General features: G+C 51.7%; 1 protein-coding gene across 1 annotated transcript in view; it reads right to left on the bottom strand.

Annotated features, from left to right (window-relative positions):
- ALDH1A3 (aldehyde dehydrogenase 1 family member A3) overlaps positions 1-15,938 on the bottom strand; it is a 41,610-nt gene extending 25,672 nt beyond the window's left edge. The window contains exons 1-6 of the mRNA XM_032468849.1: positions 15,701-15,938; positions 10,636-10,740; positions 8,520-8,660; positions 3,849-3,978; positions 3,463-3,524; positions 989-1,117 (exon numbers count right to left, since the gene is read on the bottom strand). Coding sequence (XP_032324740.1) covers positions 989-1,117; positions 3,463-3,524; positions 3,849-3,978; positions 8,520-8,660; positions 10,636-10,740; positions 15,701-15,799 — 666 coding nt within the window. The 5' untranslated portion in view covers positions 15,800-15,938. The remainder of the gene's footprint in view (positions 1-988; positions 1,118-3,462; positions 3,525-3,848; positions 3,979-8,519; positions 8,661-10,635; positions 10,741-15,700) is intronic.
- Positions 15,939-16,994: the final 1,056 nt, after the last annotated feature.

Raw genomic sequence — 16,994 nt, 5'->3', positions numbered from 1 at the left:
CATAAGCTGGGTCTTTGTTATTAACCAAGAACACCTCAAATGAACCACGTGGGTGATGCTGGTCCCCACATGACAGTGTCTTCCTTAAAACACATTATTTTAGAAAGGCAAGATTTTAGCCCATGAGGCTTGAGTCTTTAGTTTTTCTAGACACTGTTTTAACAGTTGTGACTTTAGAATTGGTGGTCTCATTACTCTGACGTCATCAGGCTCTCCATCACAGAGAAGAAAAGACCAGCCACCACCAAAGGAAAGGACAGCGGGAAACTGGCTGATGACTGGCTGCTGCGGCTTTACATCTAAGCAACAAAGGTCTTCTTCCCGGTTGTATTAGCCCCGCTGAGAAGTGAAATGAACGGATCTTTCCTCCCATCCCTCTTGCCTTCCTCTTTCTTTGTTAAGCTCTGCGACATACAAGTTGGGGACAGGAAGACTGAAGCATGTTGCCAGGTGTGTCTGGAAGGAGGTGTCCTTTTGGCCTGCTTGTTTCCCTAAGTGGTGGCTGCCAGGGGTGGGACAGTCACCCAAGCGCAGAGCATTGGTGAAGGGGCTTGGGGCTTGGTGGCAGCCACTCTGGCAGGAGCTGGCAGGACCCCCCTCCACGAGACGAATGGACCATTTCGCATACCACACACGCAGGACCCCAGGGATCTTACTCTCAAGTAACCCTCCTGCAAATTCTCTACACAAAACATTTGGTCCTAAGCCACAGGTCTGAGCCCAGAATAAGAGTTCAGTATTCTCATTAGGGAGGAACAGAGTCTCTTCTAGCTCAGTGACCACAAGCAGGACAGGGAGAGCGCAGCTGCCAAGTGAAACACAGGAGTCATTCCCCTCCCACACAGCCGGGAGCCAGCCGGCTCTGTCACGCACAGCGCACTCGACCTGGCAGCTTATCTGGTGATGCTGATGGTGATGGCTTATCTTGCCTGGCTCCTGGGAGTGGGAATGTCCAGAACATATAATATTTTCTCTTTGGACGTCTCACCTCTTTGATCAGAGAGCCCAGATAGAGGGCGGTGAGGGGCGTCTGCTCTGCTGGCTTCACGACCACAGTGTTCCCACAGCAGAGAGCCGGTGCCAGTTTCCACACCAGCATCAGCAGAGGGAAGTTCCACTGCAACAGAACACAGAGGGGTTGGGGGGCCCAGGTCCACCGGCTATGCTGTCCCAGAGGCCCAGCAGTGCCTCGGTGGAGCGTTTCTTTTGCACGATTTCAATGTGGGGTATAGCAGGTAACATAGGAGTGCACAACAATCAGAACTGCATTCCTGCCTGGCGCTTCCTAAACTGCACTCTGGGCAATGCTACTAGGTGGTCATTGCGAAGAGGATTTTGCTATACATGCACGACCTTCTCATCTTGGAGGTTCACAATGCCATCAGCACGTTAACATCTCTGAAAAGTTCTGCAGGAACGAGGCTCACCTCTCCTTAACTCAGATGCCACAGTGTCTCTTTCTTTCCTTATAGGACACATACTAACCCCCACCCCCCACTCCAAATGGCTTTTGATAAACTTCATCTTGGGAAGTACTTTCTTGTGGTTCTTCAACCGCAGAGGCAGGGATACTGAAATCACTGGGACATTATACCCGGCAAGCACTGGCACCCGCTAGGCGTCCACTGTGTCAGGCGCCGTTTCAAACAGTGAACTCCTGGGATCCCCGCACACCCATGTGGGGCAGTCAGGTTACCCCTCCCATCTACAGATGGGGCAACTGAGGCACACAGGGGTGCAGTCACTGGCCCAAGGTCATAACGAGCAGGCAAAGGCCAGGATTCACAGCCAGACTTGTGTCCTCTGCTACACTGCTGCTTCGGTTGTCATCTTTGATGAGACGAGATGACACCGAGCTTCTCCAAGAGCGCAGGTAGCCTGATTCCAGCTGCCCCTCACCCGCCCCCAAAAAGTCTGTTTGGCTCCTTAAACTCCAAGGACGCCCCATCCCTGCCGGGCTGACCAACAAACAGCTGGATTTCTGCTTCCAGCTCTGTCTGGAATTCCTGCCCCTGGACAACAAACACAAGATCCCCATTCCCAGGGACCTGTGTGCTTGGCTAATGACAGTAGGCATTGTCTTTGGGTCCCCGGCTAGTGATGAGGGTCCTCCCATCCTCCGGACCCCCGCTCCTTAGCACATCAATGCCATCAGCTCTCTTACCCCACGAGCCCACGCCTTCTCCCGGCCTCCACCTCTTCTCCCTCGCAGCTTCCAGCAGGGCCGTGCCCGCGTGCCCAGCTCCCCTTCTGTCAGCCCCAGCTGCACCCAAATTCTCCTGGCACTCCTCTTGGGGAGCTCATCTCACAGCTGCGGTTCTGTCTTTTTGAATTTCTAGATCGGAGATGACCCCACTGACCACAGTCTCTTTCTGGAAACGTATTGCGTCGCTGGGAGGCCCCTGACCCTGGCTGCCCAGACTTCTCAGTGGGACCCCCTGGTGGTATATGGGGTCGGTCTCAGGCCCTCTTCTTTTCTCACTCTACACCCCTCTTTGGGTGACCCCTCCAAGCCTGGTGGTTAGGAGCTCCTCTGGCCTGACCATTGCTCATGAGTGGCTCCAGCCCTGACCACTCTCTCGAGCCCCAGGCTCAAAGAGACAAGCGTCTAACAAGACCCGCTGCTTGGCTGTTCCGTGGGCCCCTCCACCTTGCCCGCCTGGAATGACCTTCGCCTTTCTTGGTCCTCCACCCCCACCTACTTCTCCCCCAGTCTCCCCATCTCACCTATCGGCCATACCACCCTCTCATTTCACATCTTCAGTACCTAGCACCCTAGCACCACGCCTGGCACACAGCAGGCTCTCAAAGCTGGATGCTCCCACAGAGCACTTTTCCAGTCCTCCATCCACGCTGCCGCCTGCCTCCCCAGCTCCTTCCCAGCTGCTGCAGTGGCCCAGGGCGTCCTCCAACTGACAGCAGCATCCTTGTGTTCCTGCCAGCCTTCCACTACCCAGTGAATAAAGTCCTGGGCCCTTGGCGGCCACGGTGCACTGGACGCTGGGCCTGCACGCCTGATGTGTGCCCTTCCTCTTCCTGACTTTGTCCCCTCCTAAGGTCCCACCTCACCAGCTGTCCTTCCAAGTAGCCCAGGCACTTCCACACCCTCACTCAGGCCATTCTTACTGCTCAGAAAACCCTTTTTCCTGTTGAGCAACTCTTTCTTATCCTTCAAGACCCAACTGAGAGGCTACTGCCTGAGGGGAGCTGGCCATTCCTGATGCCTCTGGTTGGAGTCCACAGTGTCGTCTGTTGCACTCCTGGAGCAGTCGGCCCCTTGAGAGCAGGAATGGGGTCTAATCCATCTTGGTGACCTTCAAGCACCAAGCTCCATGCCAGAGAGCAAATGTTCAATTAATGCTGGTGTCATCAAATCAAAACACACTAGAAACTGGTTCAAAAGGCCACAGGGGAGTGGGCTGGGATCGACACTGTTCTATCTAGAAAAGTCACCATACTTACGGGAGTGATGGCCCCACATACACCTATGGGCTCATGCCTGGTGAAACACACAACATTGTCATCTGGAAGAGAGGTTACAAGGAGAGAACACACTTGCATTGATCTAGGTTAAGAATTTTAAGTAGTAAAAAAGACAAAGAAACCCAGAATCCCACCAAGTGTCAGCTCTAAGTCCTATCTGTTCCAAAAGAAGCAATTTTTAACTCAATTGCAAGTACAGGTCTTTAGAGGAAGCATCAGCACGGTGCCGCTTCTTTCCGGGAGCGGAGGAAGATGCTCTGGGGGGAAGACCGCTTCAGGACGCTCTGAAGAGGCTACCTGGAGCAGTGAGAAGACAGAGCCCCCCAGAGACCCCGGACAAGGCTGGGAGTCCTGCATTGGCTCACCTGTGGGGATGGTCCTGCCCTGTATTTTGTCCGCCCACCCTGCAAAGTATCGGAGGGTTTTGATACAGCCCTCCAGGTCGATGAAAAAGGCATGAAGGAATGGCTTCCCCGTGTCCATTGTTTCCAGGGTCTGCAATAACAAGATGAGATCTGTTTTAAACGCAGTTTCCCTTTTAACTATCAGGTTGTTAAAGACATGGGCAGGGAGAGGGAGAGAGCCCTCGGACATTGCTCTCGGGACCTCACAGCCGTGGGTCTCTTCAGAAAGCATGTAAAGTAAGACCTGTCCCCGACCTGTCCCCAACCTGTCAAGGGCTGATTTTCGGCCAAAACACCTCAATTTGGGGGTCTGCCAGAGTCTGGGCATGTGTCCCCAGGAGGGACTGAGGGTGCAAGGCTAATGTGGAGCCTCGCTGGAAAGGATATGTCTTAGCGTTTGGTTTTCCATCCTCCGGAGCACAGTTGCCTGGGCTGTGGGACCTGGCCACGTAGGTTTCTGTGCTCCTGGGAAGGTCTCAGGGTTAGCTGGCTTTGGGGTGGCTGGGGAAGGCTCCTCTAACAAAAGAGACAGGGGGACTCGGGTTCTTTCTTCTTGGCCCCACTGACCAGCATGGCTGTGGTAAGAGTGATGGAGCCCCCAGAGGGTCGTGCCACCAGCACAAAGGCACGCTCCTCCTGCAAGGGGCTGCCGGCCGGATGCGCAGTGGGAAGGGAGCAGGCTCGCCCTTGACAGCAAGCGATTCCCCAGGGCGAGCGTGCAGCCGCTCAATGGCACGGATTCTTTTCTGTTTCCAGCCAGGCTTCAGAGAACCCCTTTGTCCCTCAGACAAGCGGCTCCAGTGGAGCCCAGCGCCAAAACCGCCTGTCATCCATCTCTGCAGGAAGTGGCCACCCTGACACATCGCCCAGGGCAGGATTCTCATTTTAGAGTTGCTGGAGTGAGATGATAATTTACAGAGGAAGAGAGGCCCCTCCATGGGCACCCGCATGTGCCTCATCTCCAAGCTGGCCGGCTCTGTTCCCACTTCAAGGTGCAGACGCAGAGACTCATGGAGCCGAGGGGCTCGTCTGTGTTACCCAGAGGGTCAGTGGCACGGCTGGCACTGAATTAAAGAGAGGGACAGCTCTTTAGGCTGCTGCCCCTGGACATTTGCGTCTGGAAGGATTGTAGGACGGCCATGAGAAAAGCTGAGGCTACTTTATCTTTGCTTTGGGGATGAACCAAGCATGCTCCGAACAAGAGGCGATCACTTTCCTAGCTGGGTGGCCATGGCAAGTCCCTGAATCTCTCCCTGCCTCAGTTTCCTCTTCTGTGAAAAACAGTAATAATAAATGCCTACCTCATCGGGCTAGTGTGTGGGCTAGAGGAGTTACATACATAAAGCAGTGCCTACCCACGGTAAGAGCTACGTCCGCTGTTCAGATGATGACAGTAACAGCTCTGATGATTGTCATCATTTTCCCTTTTGGGGTCAGACAGGTGCTTGGCAATCCTCATCTGGGGACAGTGAGGAGACAGGGCTGTGTGTTGCTGAACACGATAGAGTTGGTCTGGGTCTGGGGTGGGCCTCAACCCCGGCAGGTGCTACTCAGGGGCCAAGTCAGGCCAACGTGACATTCAGTACACTGTACCTTTGGCTCCTACTGACTTACTTTCCAAGTTGGAACTTTTATTTTCTCAGGGGAAACCCAGCATTTGCAAATAATGCCACCATTCTTCAGGGCCCAGCTGTTCCACAAAGCATCTGCATGTCTGTTGGTGGAACCAGGAGTTTATCCTTGACCCTTTTCAGGGATGGGACAGGGAGAGAAAGGCAGAGGACTGGGACAGGACATTGTGGGGACGTGCAGGAGCCACTGGAGCCACTGCCCACCTCCAGTCCTGGCTTACCTTCTCTGGCTGGGTAACCTAGGACAGATTACCTAAACTCTCTGGGCCACAGAAATGGGATAATAAATTCTACAGGTCAAGTAACTACACCAAGGCTGATTCCTGGTGAGCATTCAACAAGCACTGACTATCTTTTATTATTAACTTAGGCCTGTTTGTTCACTGGAACGACAACAGGAATTCACCAGGTTGATTTCATGGAATCTGGCCAAGCAAAACCAGGTCACGATAGGTTTAGAAAGGAAGTTCTTAAAAAAAATAAAGATAAAAAAAGATTCGCAGGTGAGGACAAAGACCTGAATGTGAGAAATCAAGTGTTGGCCACTTATTGGAACTTTTAAACCATTACTGTGGCTGGACCATGAGTGAACCACAGCTGCTTCTAAGTTTACTTCCTTTAACATTTTTGGAAATATGCTTTCTGAAAAATTAACACATGGTAACCTTCAGATACTAAAGAATGAAGGGAAAGTGCTGTAGGATCGTGATCCTGGACACCCAGTGCCAAGGCTTAAATGCGGGACCCAGAAGTGGGGGCTCAGCTTGAGAAGAGAGTAAAGAGGGACAACCCCTATCAGGGGGCTCCCCAGATGAACACCCAAAGATCCAGAGTCTGGTCCAGGTGACTTAGGGAGAGAAAGCCAGGGCTGCTGGATCCCCCACATCATCTCCAAACACTGAACACGAAGTAAATTTCCAGTTCCATCAGAGCCACCACGCTGGGAGGAGAATGTGACGGAAAGAGGCACTTGGCTGCGTGAAAATGCAGGAAAAAGCCTATCAGGCTGGAGAGGGAGGTGTGCTTCCCTCTGGCGTGGTCTGGGTTTTAAACACTGCATTGGCCAGACGTGCTCTCGTCCCTTTCACGATGTGGCCAAGAGCTGGGTCTTATTTCTTGTGGGCAGCGAGGTCCCGATGGCAGAGGCGACTTGCTCGTGTGCTTTGGTACACAGTCCCGCCAGGACAGCCCAGCAGGCGGAAGGGGCAGGTGGCCCCGCAGCCGCTGCTCCCCGGGATGGTACTGACGCTGGAGGACAGGGTGGGGAGGGTGCTCAGGGCACATCCCCTCCCGCCTGCTATTAGTCCACATGGACATTGCAGACCGATGAGCTCATGCTGGGTGAAAACAGAAATGTTTTTGAAGAAGCCAGTTTGGCAGCTTGAGAGTTGAGGCTGGCTTTCATTGCGGGAAGAATCCAGAGACTCCACGGAGAGAAACAGTGACCCTGGGAGGGAGTGCCCCCTCAGCCAGCTTCGGACTGGCCAACCGGAGAGGAAGGAGGGAGGGCGCAGGTCTCTCTGCGCGGACCCGCCTTCAGGGAAATGCACCAGAAACCAGCACCTGAAATGCAGAGTTTCTCCACCCTCCACCCCAAGACAGACCAGAGCAATTTCAGAGTCCTGGCTGGCACTGTCCTCCACAAGGGTGTCCATCCCCTGGACTACTCATTCCAGACATCAGATCAAGAAAGAAAAGAACCATTTTTCCAAATCAGAGGCCAAAAAGGAGATTTCCTCCCCTGCCAACTGGGCTTCAAGGTCTGGGGTAAGTTTTACTCGGGAGCTGGGCCATGTGAGGGCTGCATGTGTAGGCTGCCAAGGACCTCAAGGCACAAGGGGGCCCCGAGGTTTCCTTCAGTCACACACCGCAAGACCAAAGGAATATCTGAGGATTTCTTTAAATCCTGCATGTACAACTCCTAAATGTCTTCACAGCCCATCTCATGGGAGCAGCCCAACCTCACGCAGTGGGCTAAATAAAAATCCTCACTTTGCAGCTGAGGAACTAAGGTACCCTGAAATTTGTTGGCCAGGAGAACATGTAGCTGACGTTAGAACCTGGCTCTTCAGATAGCATTATTATGAGGACTGCTATTACTAATAATAGTATCATGGAGTTAGTGCTTACTGCATGCCAGGGACTGCTAAGGATTTTAAATGAATCATTCTTACAACACTTAGATATCATTATTAGTAACGTTCTATGAAGAAACATATGCTAAGAGTGGGTAAGCAACTTCTCCAAAGTCACACAGCTAGTTAAGTGGCAAAGCTGGGATTTGAATCAAGGTCTTTGATACTTTGAGATTTCCTATAACCGGGTTACCTCGTCCTCACCATTACTTCACACACAATCATCACTGCGCATTTCAAGGGTGAAACAGGAGATTTTTAAGGTATATGGGGAAACTTTTTCTATGAGAAGTCATGACATTTATTTTAGTAAGTCTTAAAAAATGCATGTGACAATGAGTGTGTATATGTCCATGAATAACTGAAAAATTGTGCTGAACACTGGAATTTGACACAACAATGTAAAATGATTATAAATCAATAAAAAATGTTAAAAAAATGCATCAGCATATTAAACCTGTGATTTCATGGATACTGTCCTTTAGGATGAGGTTAAATTTAAGTTTAAAGGGAGTTCATGGATGACAAAAAGTTAAGTTTGTAACTGTGCAGGTGGGACCCCAGCCCAGCCCGGTTGTTTGGGAGTGTCTCAAGTCTGGGAACCACTAATGTAGCTGAATTTTCTCCAGGCAACTTCTTGGCCAAGAAGCTGAGTTGCAGGGGGCAGAAGTCTGACTTCAAAATGAAAAGGATGAATCCAGGGGCGTGGACATCTGCCGCCCGCCAGAGAGCCACACCTCAAAGGACCAGGCAGACCCATCGCCACCCAAAACCAGCATCCTAGATCCTTTCACCCACACCCTGAGGGGGACAGGCCCTCAGCGAGGCCAGCCGGTCCCACACCTGTCCCGAGTGCACGTACTTACAGCCAGGATGGCGCGGTCCCGCTCCATGAGGTCCGCCAGCTGGTGCAGCAGCCGGCCCCGGCTCAGGGCATCCAGCCGGCGCCAGGCCGAGCCCCTCTGGAAGGCGGCCTGCGCGGCCTCCACAGCCTTGTCCACGTCGGGCTGTACCACCAAAAACAGCAGAGAGCGCATCACCCTTTGCCAAGGGCTCGCTGTCAGTTACAGAGAGAGCGGAGTCCTGCCGCAGAGGAAGGAGGGATGGCGGGCAGGCTGAGAGCGGCAGCAGGGTTCAACGCACCTGAATGGCTGGGGGGCTTTCACTTATATCTTAAGTCTTTTTCAAGTTTTCTCAATGGCCAAGGATTACATTTCCTTCTGATTATACAAGCATTTTAAAATAGTCATGGGGTGGGGCGGGCAGGGTATATAGCTCAGTGGGACAGTGGGTGGTTAGCATGAATGAAGTCTTGGGTTTGACCCCCAGGACCTCCATTAAAAAATAAATAAACTTAATTACCTCCACCCCAAATGAAAGAAAAAAAAGAAAAAGAAATAAAAAATAAAAGGAAAGTCCAGAGATGGGGAAAATTAGGGACTTTTTCCTGCCTTCAGCTTCACCTCCCCTCCCCACTGGGGGTAGAACTGTGGCACATTTTTATAGACAAGGAACTGGATCTTCTGTGCCCTGGTAGAATTACCATCAAACCTTCGTACTAGGAAAGAAGTGAGAGCCATTTAGAGTGATGACACCCATTTTTATGTTCAGGAAAATGGGGTTTGAGGCTCTGGTTGCTGATGGACGGCAGCTCACCCCCCAGGCTCCTCTGAGCCTCTCTTCCTTAGCGGGGTACAGCCAGCAGTGGACACCTGAAACCAGTCAAGAGGGACACCCTACCAAGAATCTGCATTTCCAAAGCATGCTTGGAAGTGAGTAAAAGCTTTTGCAAAGGAGATATTAGGACTTTGAATTCCCTGTCCCAGGCTCTGAAGTGGAGGCCACGACCTCTCCAGCTGCAGGGACAGGGCAGCCTCTGCCTTCTGCTGCTCGGAGCTGTCACCCAGACCACAGGAAAAGCCGGAGCCCAGGGCAGGGACCTCGCTCTCCTCCCTGATTCTTGGGAATGAATCCTACTCAGCATCACACCACCCCTCCCCACGGCCTCACATCTCCTCGTGAGCCCCTCCTCAGTGCTAGAGTCTTTGTAAACAGAGCTTCACATGGGACGCTGCACATGAGAGGGTCTGCATCGCAGGAACCTCTGTGCACACCTGTCACAAAACTATGGCTGGTGAGCATAGCTGCCTTCCAAACCTATGGCTGGTGGAATCAAGGTCAAGCCTATTTCATACATGTGTCCTTCACCCTGTTCATGTCCAACATGACCTACACACTTAAGAATGTCAGGTGAGTACTCTAGAGTTTGAGGAGAGGTTTTCTTTCCTCCTTACAAAAGCTGTTCCTATAATTCTTCCCCCAGTGACATTTATATTCAACAGATACTTTATAGCTTTGAAATGTATCAAGTTCACATCCAGGAATCTCTATGCAACATAGCTGAAATAAAATAACATATAATATATAATAATATATATATGTATATATAATAGAGCTTATAATATATACCTTGTGCCATCAAATAGCATTATAAAGGCTATAGCTTTTATTTATTTTTTTAAATCATTTAAGTTTCTGGTAGAGAAGAAATCTGGCAATTCCCTGGCATCATTAACTCTGCATGACTTAGTCAGCAAGTTTTTCTCCTTCAAGTTTTTTTGTTTCTTTTTAAGTGTCTCCTGCTATTTGGTGAAACACACCAGCCGGAAATGCTTTCTGGAGAGATCCTTTAATGCCTTCAGGTTCAAATAATTGATAAAAACCTTGCCTTTCGCTACATGATGATGACAGCTGAAGTCATCCTCCTAGACGGAGAAACATCTATCAAAGGAGAGTGATCTCTGCAGTGGATCGTCCCTAATTGATCCCATTCTGGGCCGTGTGTCTGAGAAGCAGCTCGCTCAGGTCCAACCCAGTGTGGGCCAGTTCTGTCTCACAGCTCAGCCAAAGCGCTTCCTCATCCATTAGTTATCTGTAATTGAATTACCGGCGGGTGGAGGTTGGGGGAGAGGGGGGACCCACCTTATCGCCTTCTTCCACTTCACATATTTTTTCTAGAGTTGAAGGGTTATATGTGGCAAACTTTTTTCCACTCTTGGATTCGTTCCATTCATTGTTGATGAATATCTAACCAGGAAAGGAAGTTGTAATGCATTAGGCTTAAATCAAAATCATATAATTCCAACATGCTGAGAACCTTAGGTAACGTCTTTTCCTTCCCTCCCACCAACCCACCCGCCTGCCTTTTTTTCTTTTACAGATGGGGCCTGAAGAGGGGACAGAGTCATATGTCCAGCCAGGAGCACGCTCAGAATTAGAATCTAAGTCTCTTGACTTTTAAGACATTTTCAGAGAATTACATTTTGTCATAATAAAACTAAAGCAATTAAAAATTTTTTTCTAAAATGGTCTCCTTTTTAAAATAACAAGATGAATTCACAGAGGAATAGCTGAGTTAGATAGTTAAATAAAGGGTGTAAGTTAAATTTTATACCCTTATCAAGTTTGGGGGAAAATTAATTATGTTTTATATATGCATATATACATATATATATATTTTATATATGCATATATACACATATACATATTTTATATATTTATGCCAGGCAATCTGTCTGACCCTAAAGGATATGTCAGCAGTGAGGCCCCTCTTGTCCCTCCTTCCTGCTGCAATCTCCAGCTAGATCACCGAGAAACTGGTTTTATACAAGGATCTTACTCTAAGCCTTTAGACATCATTCATTCACATTAGCATCCCCTCCCCCATTCTCTTTAAAATGTCTATTTTCATATTGGGTTTAATAAAAGCCAGTGCTGGAATACAGAGATAAATTTCTGTGTTAGGAAATGTTCTGATTATATTAACTGATGTAGCAAACAACTGTTTATACCCAGAACCAAAGAATTAACCCACAAAAAAATCACTTAGTTTGGAGACTCAGTTCTCTAGAACGTAGCCAACAATAGAGATATTATGAAGAAAAAGACGTCATGAGCAAACTAAAAAGAATTTATAAAGTCCATGCACTGAAAGATGTGTACTATTTACTCTTAATTTACCCTAAATTCTAACTGTCTTAAAAAGAGCCACATTAAAAGAGAGGGCTTTGGGGAAAGAGCCAGGAACCAAGGTGACATAATACACAAACCAGGCTCTGACTGCATGTAGGTCCTGGCTACCCAGTTGGGTACCCAGAGGACAATCACCTGCCGAACCAGCATGCGACAACCTCGTTGTCACAGCCCATCATGGCGTCAGAGAGACCCCAGTCTCGAACATGGATAAGATGCATTAGAAGCATTTCCATCAAATAAAACGCAGTTGAGAATTTCTAAGTACAGACTAGCTCATCAGATTCCATCTCTCTATCTATATGCATAGCTTTTGCTTTTCTTCAAATTATTTCAAGGAAGAATTATGTCCCTGCAAGGGCTAATTTCAATGATCGTGAATTTATTTATTTGGAACACTTGACTCCCCAGTGAGGATGGATGAGAGGGGAGTAATAAAACTTATCCAGTGTCTCTGTCCTGGGCTGTCCTGTAAAAACTCACTGGGAATGAAGCCTGCTCTGGGAAGCCGCTGGTGCACAGTTTGGATAACTCTCCACGGAAAACAGGGATCGTAAGTGCAGTGGGGACAAAGCACAGAAGGCCGGCTAAGAGCAGCCCTCACCCGTGGGCTGTGCCCATTCGACTTCTGGAAGCTCAGCGCCTTCCACGTGAGGCCAGGCCCCCAGGGAAGCGCGCGGAAAAGGCCAGGCTACAATTACAGGTTTATTCTTCCAGCTGAAACCAAATCCAAGAGTTCACTTTTGCCATCCATCCAGCAAGCAATCACTCGGTAACAGTGAGAAATTAATAAGTAGAGAAGAGGAGTTAAGTTAGTGTGGGGAGGAAAGTGCAGCCTGCAAGAGGGGCCCATTTGGCGGAAGATGAGATTTCGTGGGTTAGGTAATAGAGACTACCAGTGAAGCTGCTGATTCTGGGTCCTTCCTGGTATCAATTCCAAGGGGGAGGGAAAATGAGAAGAAGGAGATGGAAACAGATTGCAACGATCAGATGTCTGTTATACTTCATCCCCAGGCATGTTCCTCCTGCTCAAAAGAATTTACTTGGTCATTTATGACACTGATCTATCGTCCAGCAACTTAAAAGAAAAATTCAGACTTTCCAACTCTACCTATATTTTCCCATCACCATGTTTCTAATTTTGCAGAATTTTTTTCTCTTTATACTACATTAGTGAGTCATCTTGTAACTGGTTTCTACTGTTGAATTTTCTCTCCAATAAAACAAAACAAAAACACAGATAAGGAAGGGGTCAGAGAGTGAGGTTAATTATGCTGGCTGTATTGTTTTGAACTTCAAATCAGGATAATGGGTCTAGAAAAAAAGTGCTCCCCTTGACTTGTGAATTGGTACGAAACAAAACTCCTACCAGAATAGAATTATGTCACGTTGAGCTGTGGATGGAATTCGCAATTTGTGGAAGGAACGGAATGGCGTGTTATCCTGGGTCTGAGCTGGAAAACCACAGCTGTTGTGTTGGGTGCCCCCGCAGAGGTGAAGATGGTGGGCACCCAAGTGTGTTCTACTTTCGCCATTTAGAGTAACTTCCGCTGGCCCTCAGCTAAACTCAAAAGGAGCATGTTTTCAGAAAAGGAGATTTGAGGGAATTTTATTTTTCATAAAAGAGATCATAAAAACCAGTGTTCGAATGCGCCAGAAAATCTTAAAGATAATGTCTGCTACTGGACGAAATGTGAAGGCAAGGAAGGGGCCCTCTGAAGTGAAGGGGCTCTCTGCAATCTATGTGGAGGTTTTGGAAGGACCCTCCCCTCACCGGAATCACAGAGTAGAGCCCAGTGTTAAAAACAGGAGAACAGACAAAGGAGCTTCATCCTTCCGGAGGCTGGACTTACCCTGGGAAGTGGCAGCCCCAAGGCCGGGGCTCAGATCCACCATTTCCAGCGTGTCCTCCATTAGCAAGAAGCACCATGAGTCAGGTTTGAAACATAACAGACCGTTGCCCTTCACACACTCCACCACCCGGCCCTGTAGTACTGTTTCTCCAGCTTCTTTCCTCGGCCCTCTGCACTGCCTCTCCAGCCAGAGGCTCGCTCAGCATTGCTTGCCTGGGTCGCCCACCCTCAACCACAACTATACGGGCTGCCTGGGCCCCACAAGTGCTGGGCAGAGGCCTTTGCTGAGGTGAGCCTGGCCCAAGGACTGAGAGGCAGAGGCCTTGCCCTCCAGAGGAAAGGAGCATGCAGTGTGACCTGGTGTCAGGCTATCACAGCCATGTTTGCTCCTCCATCTCATGTCCTTCCCTTATCCTTAGTTACACACCAGGTTCCGTTCCAGGAAGAAGAGAGGGGAGACCCAGCAAGACAACAGACACCGGTCACTCTGTGAATGTGCTAAGATCCACCTCTCAGAGTAAGGGCTGCATTTACACTTGCAAAGGGTCATAAAGAATTGCAGAGAAAGAGGTGACTTTCCGTATGTGGCTGCATTGCTCTGACGGCACTCAAAAAGAAAAAAAGGAAAAGGAAAATAATACGCGTAATTTCTGATTTCTACAGCGTTAAAAAAAAAACCAAAAACCTCATAAAGCAAAAATAAAACAAAAACCCACCACCAGCAATAACAGGTGAGCACCAACAGTGTCAGGTGCTAAAAACATTTAGGTGCTATTTTTACTGTTCCAGAATTTTGCGCTGGAATTTGCACTCTGAAGCTGATACTACTTAGGAAACTACATTAAAAATAATCTGCATCGAAGTGTCTCTGTTGATTACAGAGCCCTCTGAAAAGAGTTAATTTAAATGTCATGTGATCAGAAGTCCAGCCGACAATAAGTGCCAAGAGACTAAAATCTAAAGGCCACACATAGTGGCCTCCAAATTTCTCTGCTTGATTAAAACTGTTTGAGAGATGTAATTGCTACTTTTGAAAGTAAAATTGATGGGGGAATTTTCTAAATGCTGTGTCAGCTGGAGTTGGGGGCAATGAATAAGATGCAAAGATAAAAGGAGACAAAATTGGGGGAAGTGAAGCCTACCGAGGCTCTTGTGCCCCTAAACTGTCCCCCAGCACCAGCCCAACGGCCTCCAAACGGCCTGGGGTGTCCTCCCACGGGACGGGACCCCACGCACCCCTGGCCGGCCACGGGGCTCCCATCCCTGCTCAGCCCCGGCTCCAGGCCTCGCCATCTTCCTTCCTGCCCTAGGCAGGTGATCTCACCGCTTTGCCGACGCTCCATCCTCCCAGGCCGCAGCGCAAAAAAGACGAGAGCCTCGGGACTCGGCGGCCCTGCCACCCGCGGTTTCCCAGGCCCAGATCTGAGACCATGATCTGCCAAGACCCAGGCCTCTGGGCTCCAGGACAGTTTCGTCAGTGAGCACCTTCCTACTTGCCCTGGCTCTACTGGTGAGCCGGGACCAGCTAAACACAGGAGGTGCCCGACTTTTCTCTGGTTGCTCGGGATGACGTTTTCGGGGGCTTCCAGTTGCAGACCCGGGCAGCCCGAACTCTCAGACTGGCTCTTGGCGTTCTCGGTCCCCCTCTGACACTCCCGAAGCCCGACCCCTTCAGCCCCGGAAACCATGCTGGAGGGTCTGCGGGGAGACCACCGCGCCCAAGTCACTGCGGCCGCGCACCACCGCTCGCTTTCACAGCGCGCCCTGCAGGGGCACGTCGGGGCCGCATAGGGCTGCAGCTTGGCACCGCGCGGGTGCTGCAGAGGATCCCTCGCCTGGCTTTGAGCCTTAAAGCGCTGAGTCCTGGCACCCGAGAGACCGTCTTGGGGTGCGAGTCCCGGAGTCTCCGCGGTGCGCGGTGGACGCGCACTGGGCGGTCTCCCGCCGGGGATGCCCTGTCCTGGACGCTGCTTCGGGAGGGCCCGGCCCGGCGGAGAGGCAAACTCAGCTGAGGGCGTGCCTCCCCCAGCGCCCCGCACCCTGGGAGCAGAGCAGCCGGGCTCCCGGCCTGCTGGCCCCTCGTCCCCGCCGCCACCCGGGCGGAGCAGCCCAGCGCGGAGCAAGGCGGCCGTCGGGTGGGTGGGAACGGGCGACTGCCTCACCTTGGTGAACTTGACCTCCAGGTTGCTAACCGGGCGCGGTAGGGCGGGCGACTTCCTGTCCGGCTGCCCGTTCTCCAAGGCCCCGTTGGTGGTGGCCATGGCTCCTCCACGCTTCCCGGCCCGAAGCGCCCGAGTCTACGGCGCCCGCTCAGGCCTGGGCTGCGCAGCCTGCTCGCGGGGTGACAGCTCCGCGCCGCTTTATGGAGCGCCCCACGCCTCCCGCCCGAGGGGGCCGTCTAATTGGCTGCAGGACCGGAGGAAGGGAGGAAGGGAGGGCCGGCGGGAGGGGAGGGGGCCGGCCTGCCTCACCCCACCCCGCCCGCCGCCCCTGCGGGAGCCCGGCCACCCCCGGCCCGGCCACCAAGCCGCGCGCTCCCCCGCCCCGGAGGCTGCCCTTGGAGGAGCTCTCCGAAGCGCCGCCGGGCCCCGGAAGTCCCAGGGCTCGGGCAGCCGGCCGGGGCAGGGAGCGGGGGCGCGGGGCCGCAGCGCCGGCTCTCTCCCGGAGGAGGTCGGGCGAGTCCGCCCGCGGCACCTGCCGCCCCCTGCCCGCCGCAGCTCCGCGCACTCGCCCAACTTCGGTCGGCGCGCCGCGCTCGGGGAAGGTGCGCCCGCCTGCCTGCCGCCGGCCCTGCGCCGCGTCCCGGCTCAGGGACCCCGCGGGCCAGCCCCGCGTCGCTGCCCACGTGCCTCGGCCTGGGGTCTGGCCGCACGGTCCCCGCTCGCAGGACAGACGCCCTCTGCGCCCCACTCAGTCCGAGCTGGGACAGGGGGCAGGCGGGCGCGGAATCTCCCCGGCCCTGGGCGTCACAGGCCCAGGGCGAAGCAAAAGCGCCTGGCCCTTCCTGCCCCGCGCTGTGCGGTGCCCGCACGGCTGGGCCTCTGACCTTCACCAGGCGCGCAGCGGGCCTCCAGTTCGGGGCCCTGGGATACAATTGTTCTGATTTTAAAAATGCATAAATTATACCTCATTTTTTTTTTTAAATAAAAAAGAGAGAGAGAGAGAAAGCACGTGAGATCTTTGCAGTTTTAAGAGTTGAAGCGTTAGTCCCATAGGTCATTCGTATCCTCCCAGGGACGAAGAGGCACATTCAGCTCTTCGCAAAAGCTCCACCAACCCCCCGGGACTTGTCCCAGGTCCCACCTGAGACATGGAAGCAGCTTCTCATGCGTGTCATCCCTCAGGTTTCTGGAACAATGATGTGGGGGGATGAACTGTAGGACAAAAGCAGTGGTCTAAACCCCAGAAGCCTCGGCCCCTCAGTCCGTTTACTTCTGTGAGTGATCTCAAGTGACA

The sequence above is a fragment of the Camelus ferus genome, chromosome 27 (assembly GCF_009834535.1).
Source record: "Camelus ferus isolate YT-003-E chromosome 27, BCGSAC_Cfer_1.0, whole genome shotgun sequence".
NCBI classification, from domain to species: Eukaryota; Metazoa; Chordata; class Mammalia; order Artiodactyla; family Camelidae; genus Camelus; species Camelus ferus.
The sequence above is the reverse complement of the archived record's forward strand: the minus strand, read 5'-3'. Positions and strand labels throughout refer to the sequence as shown.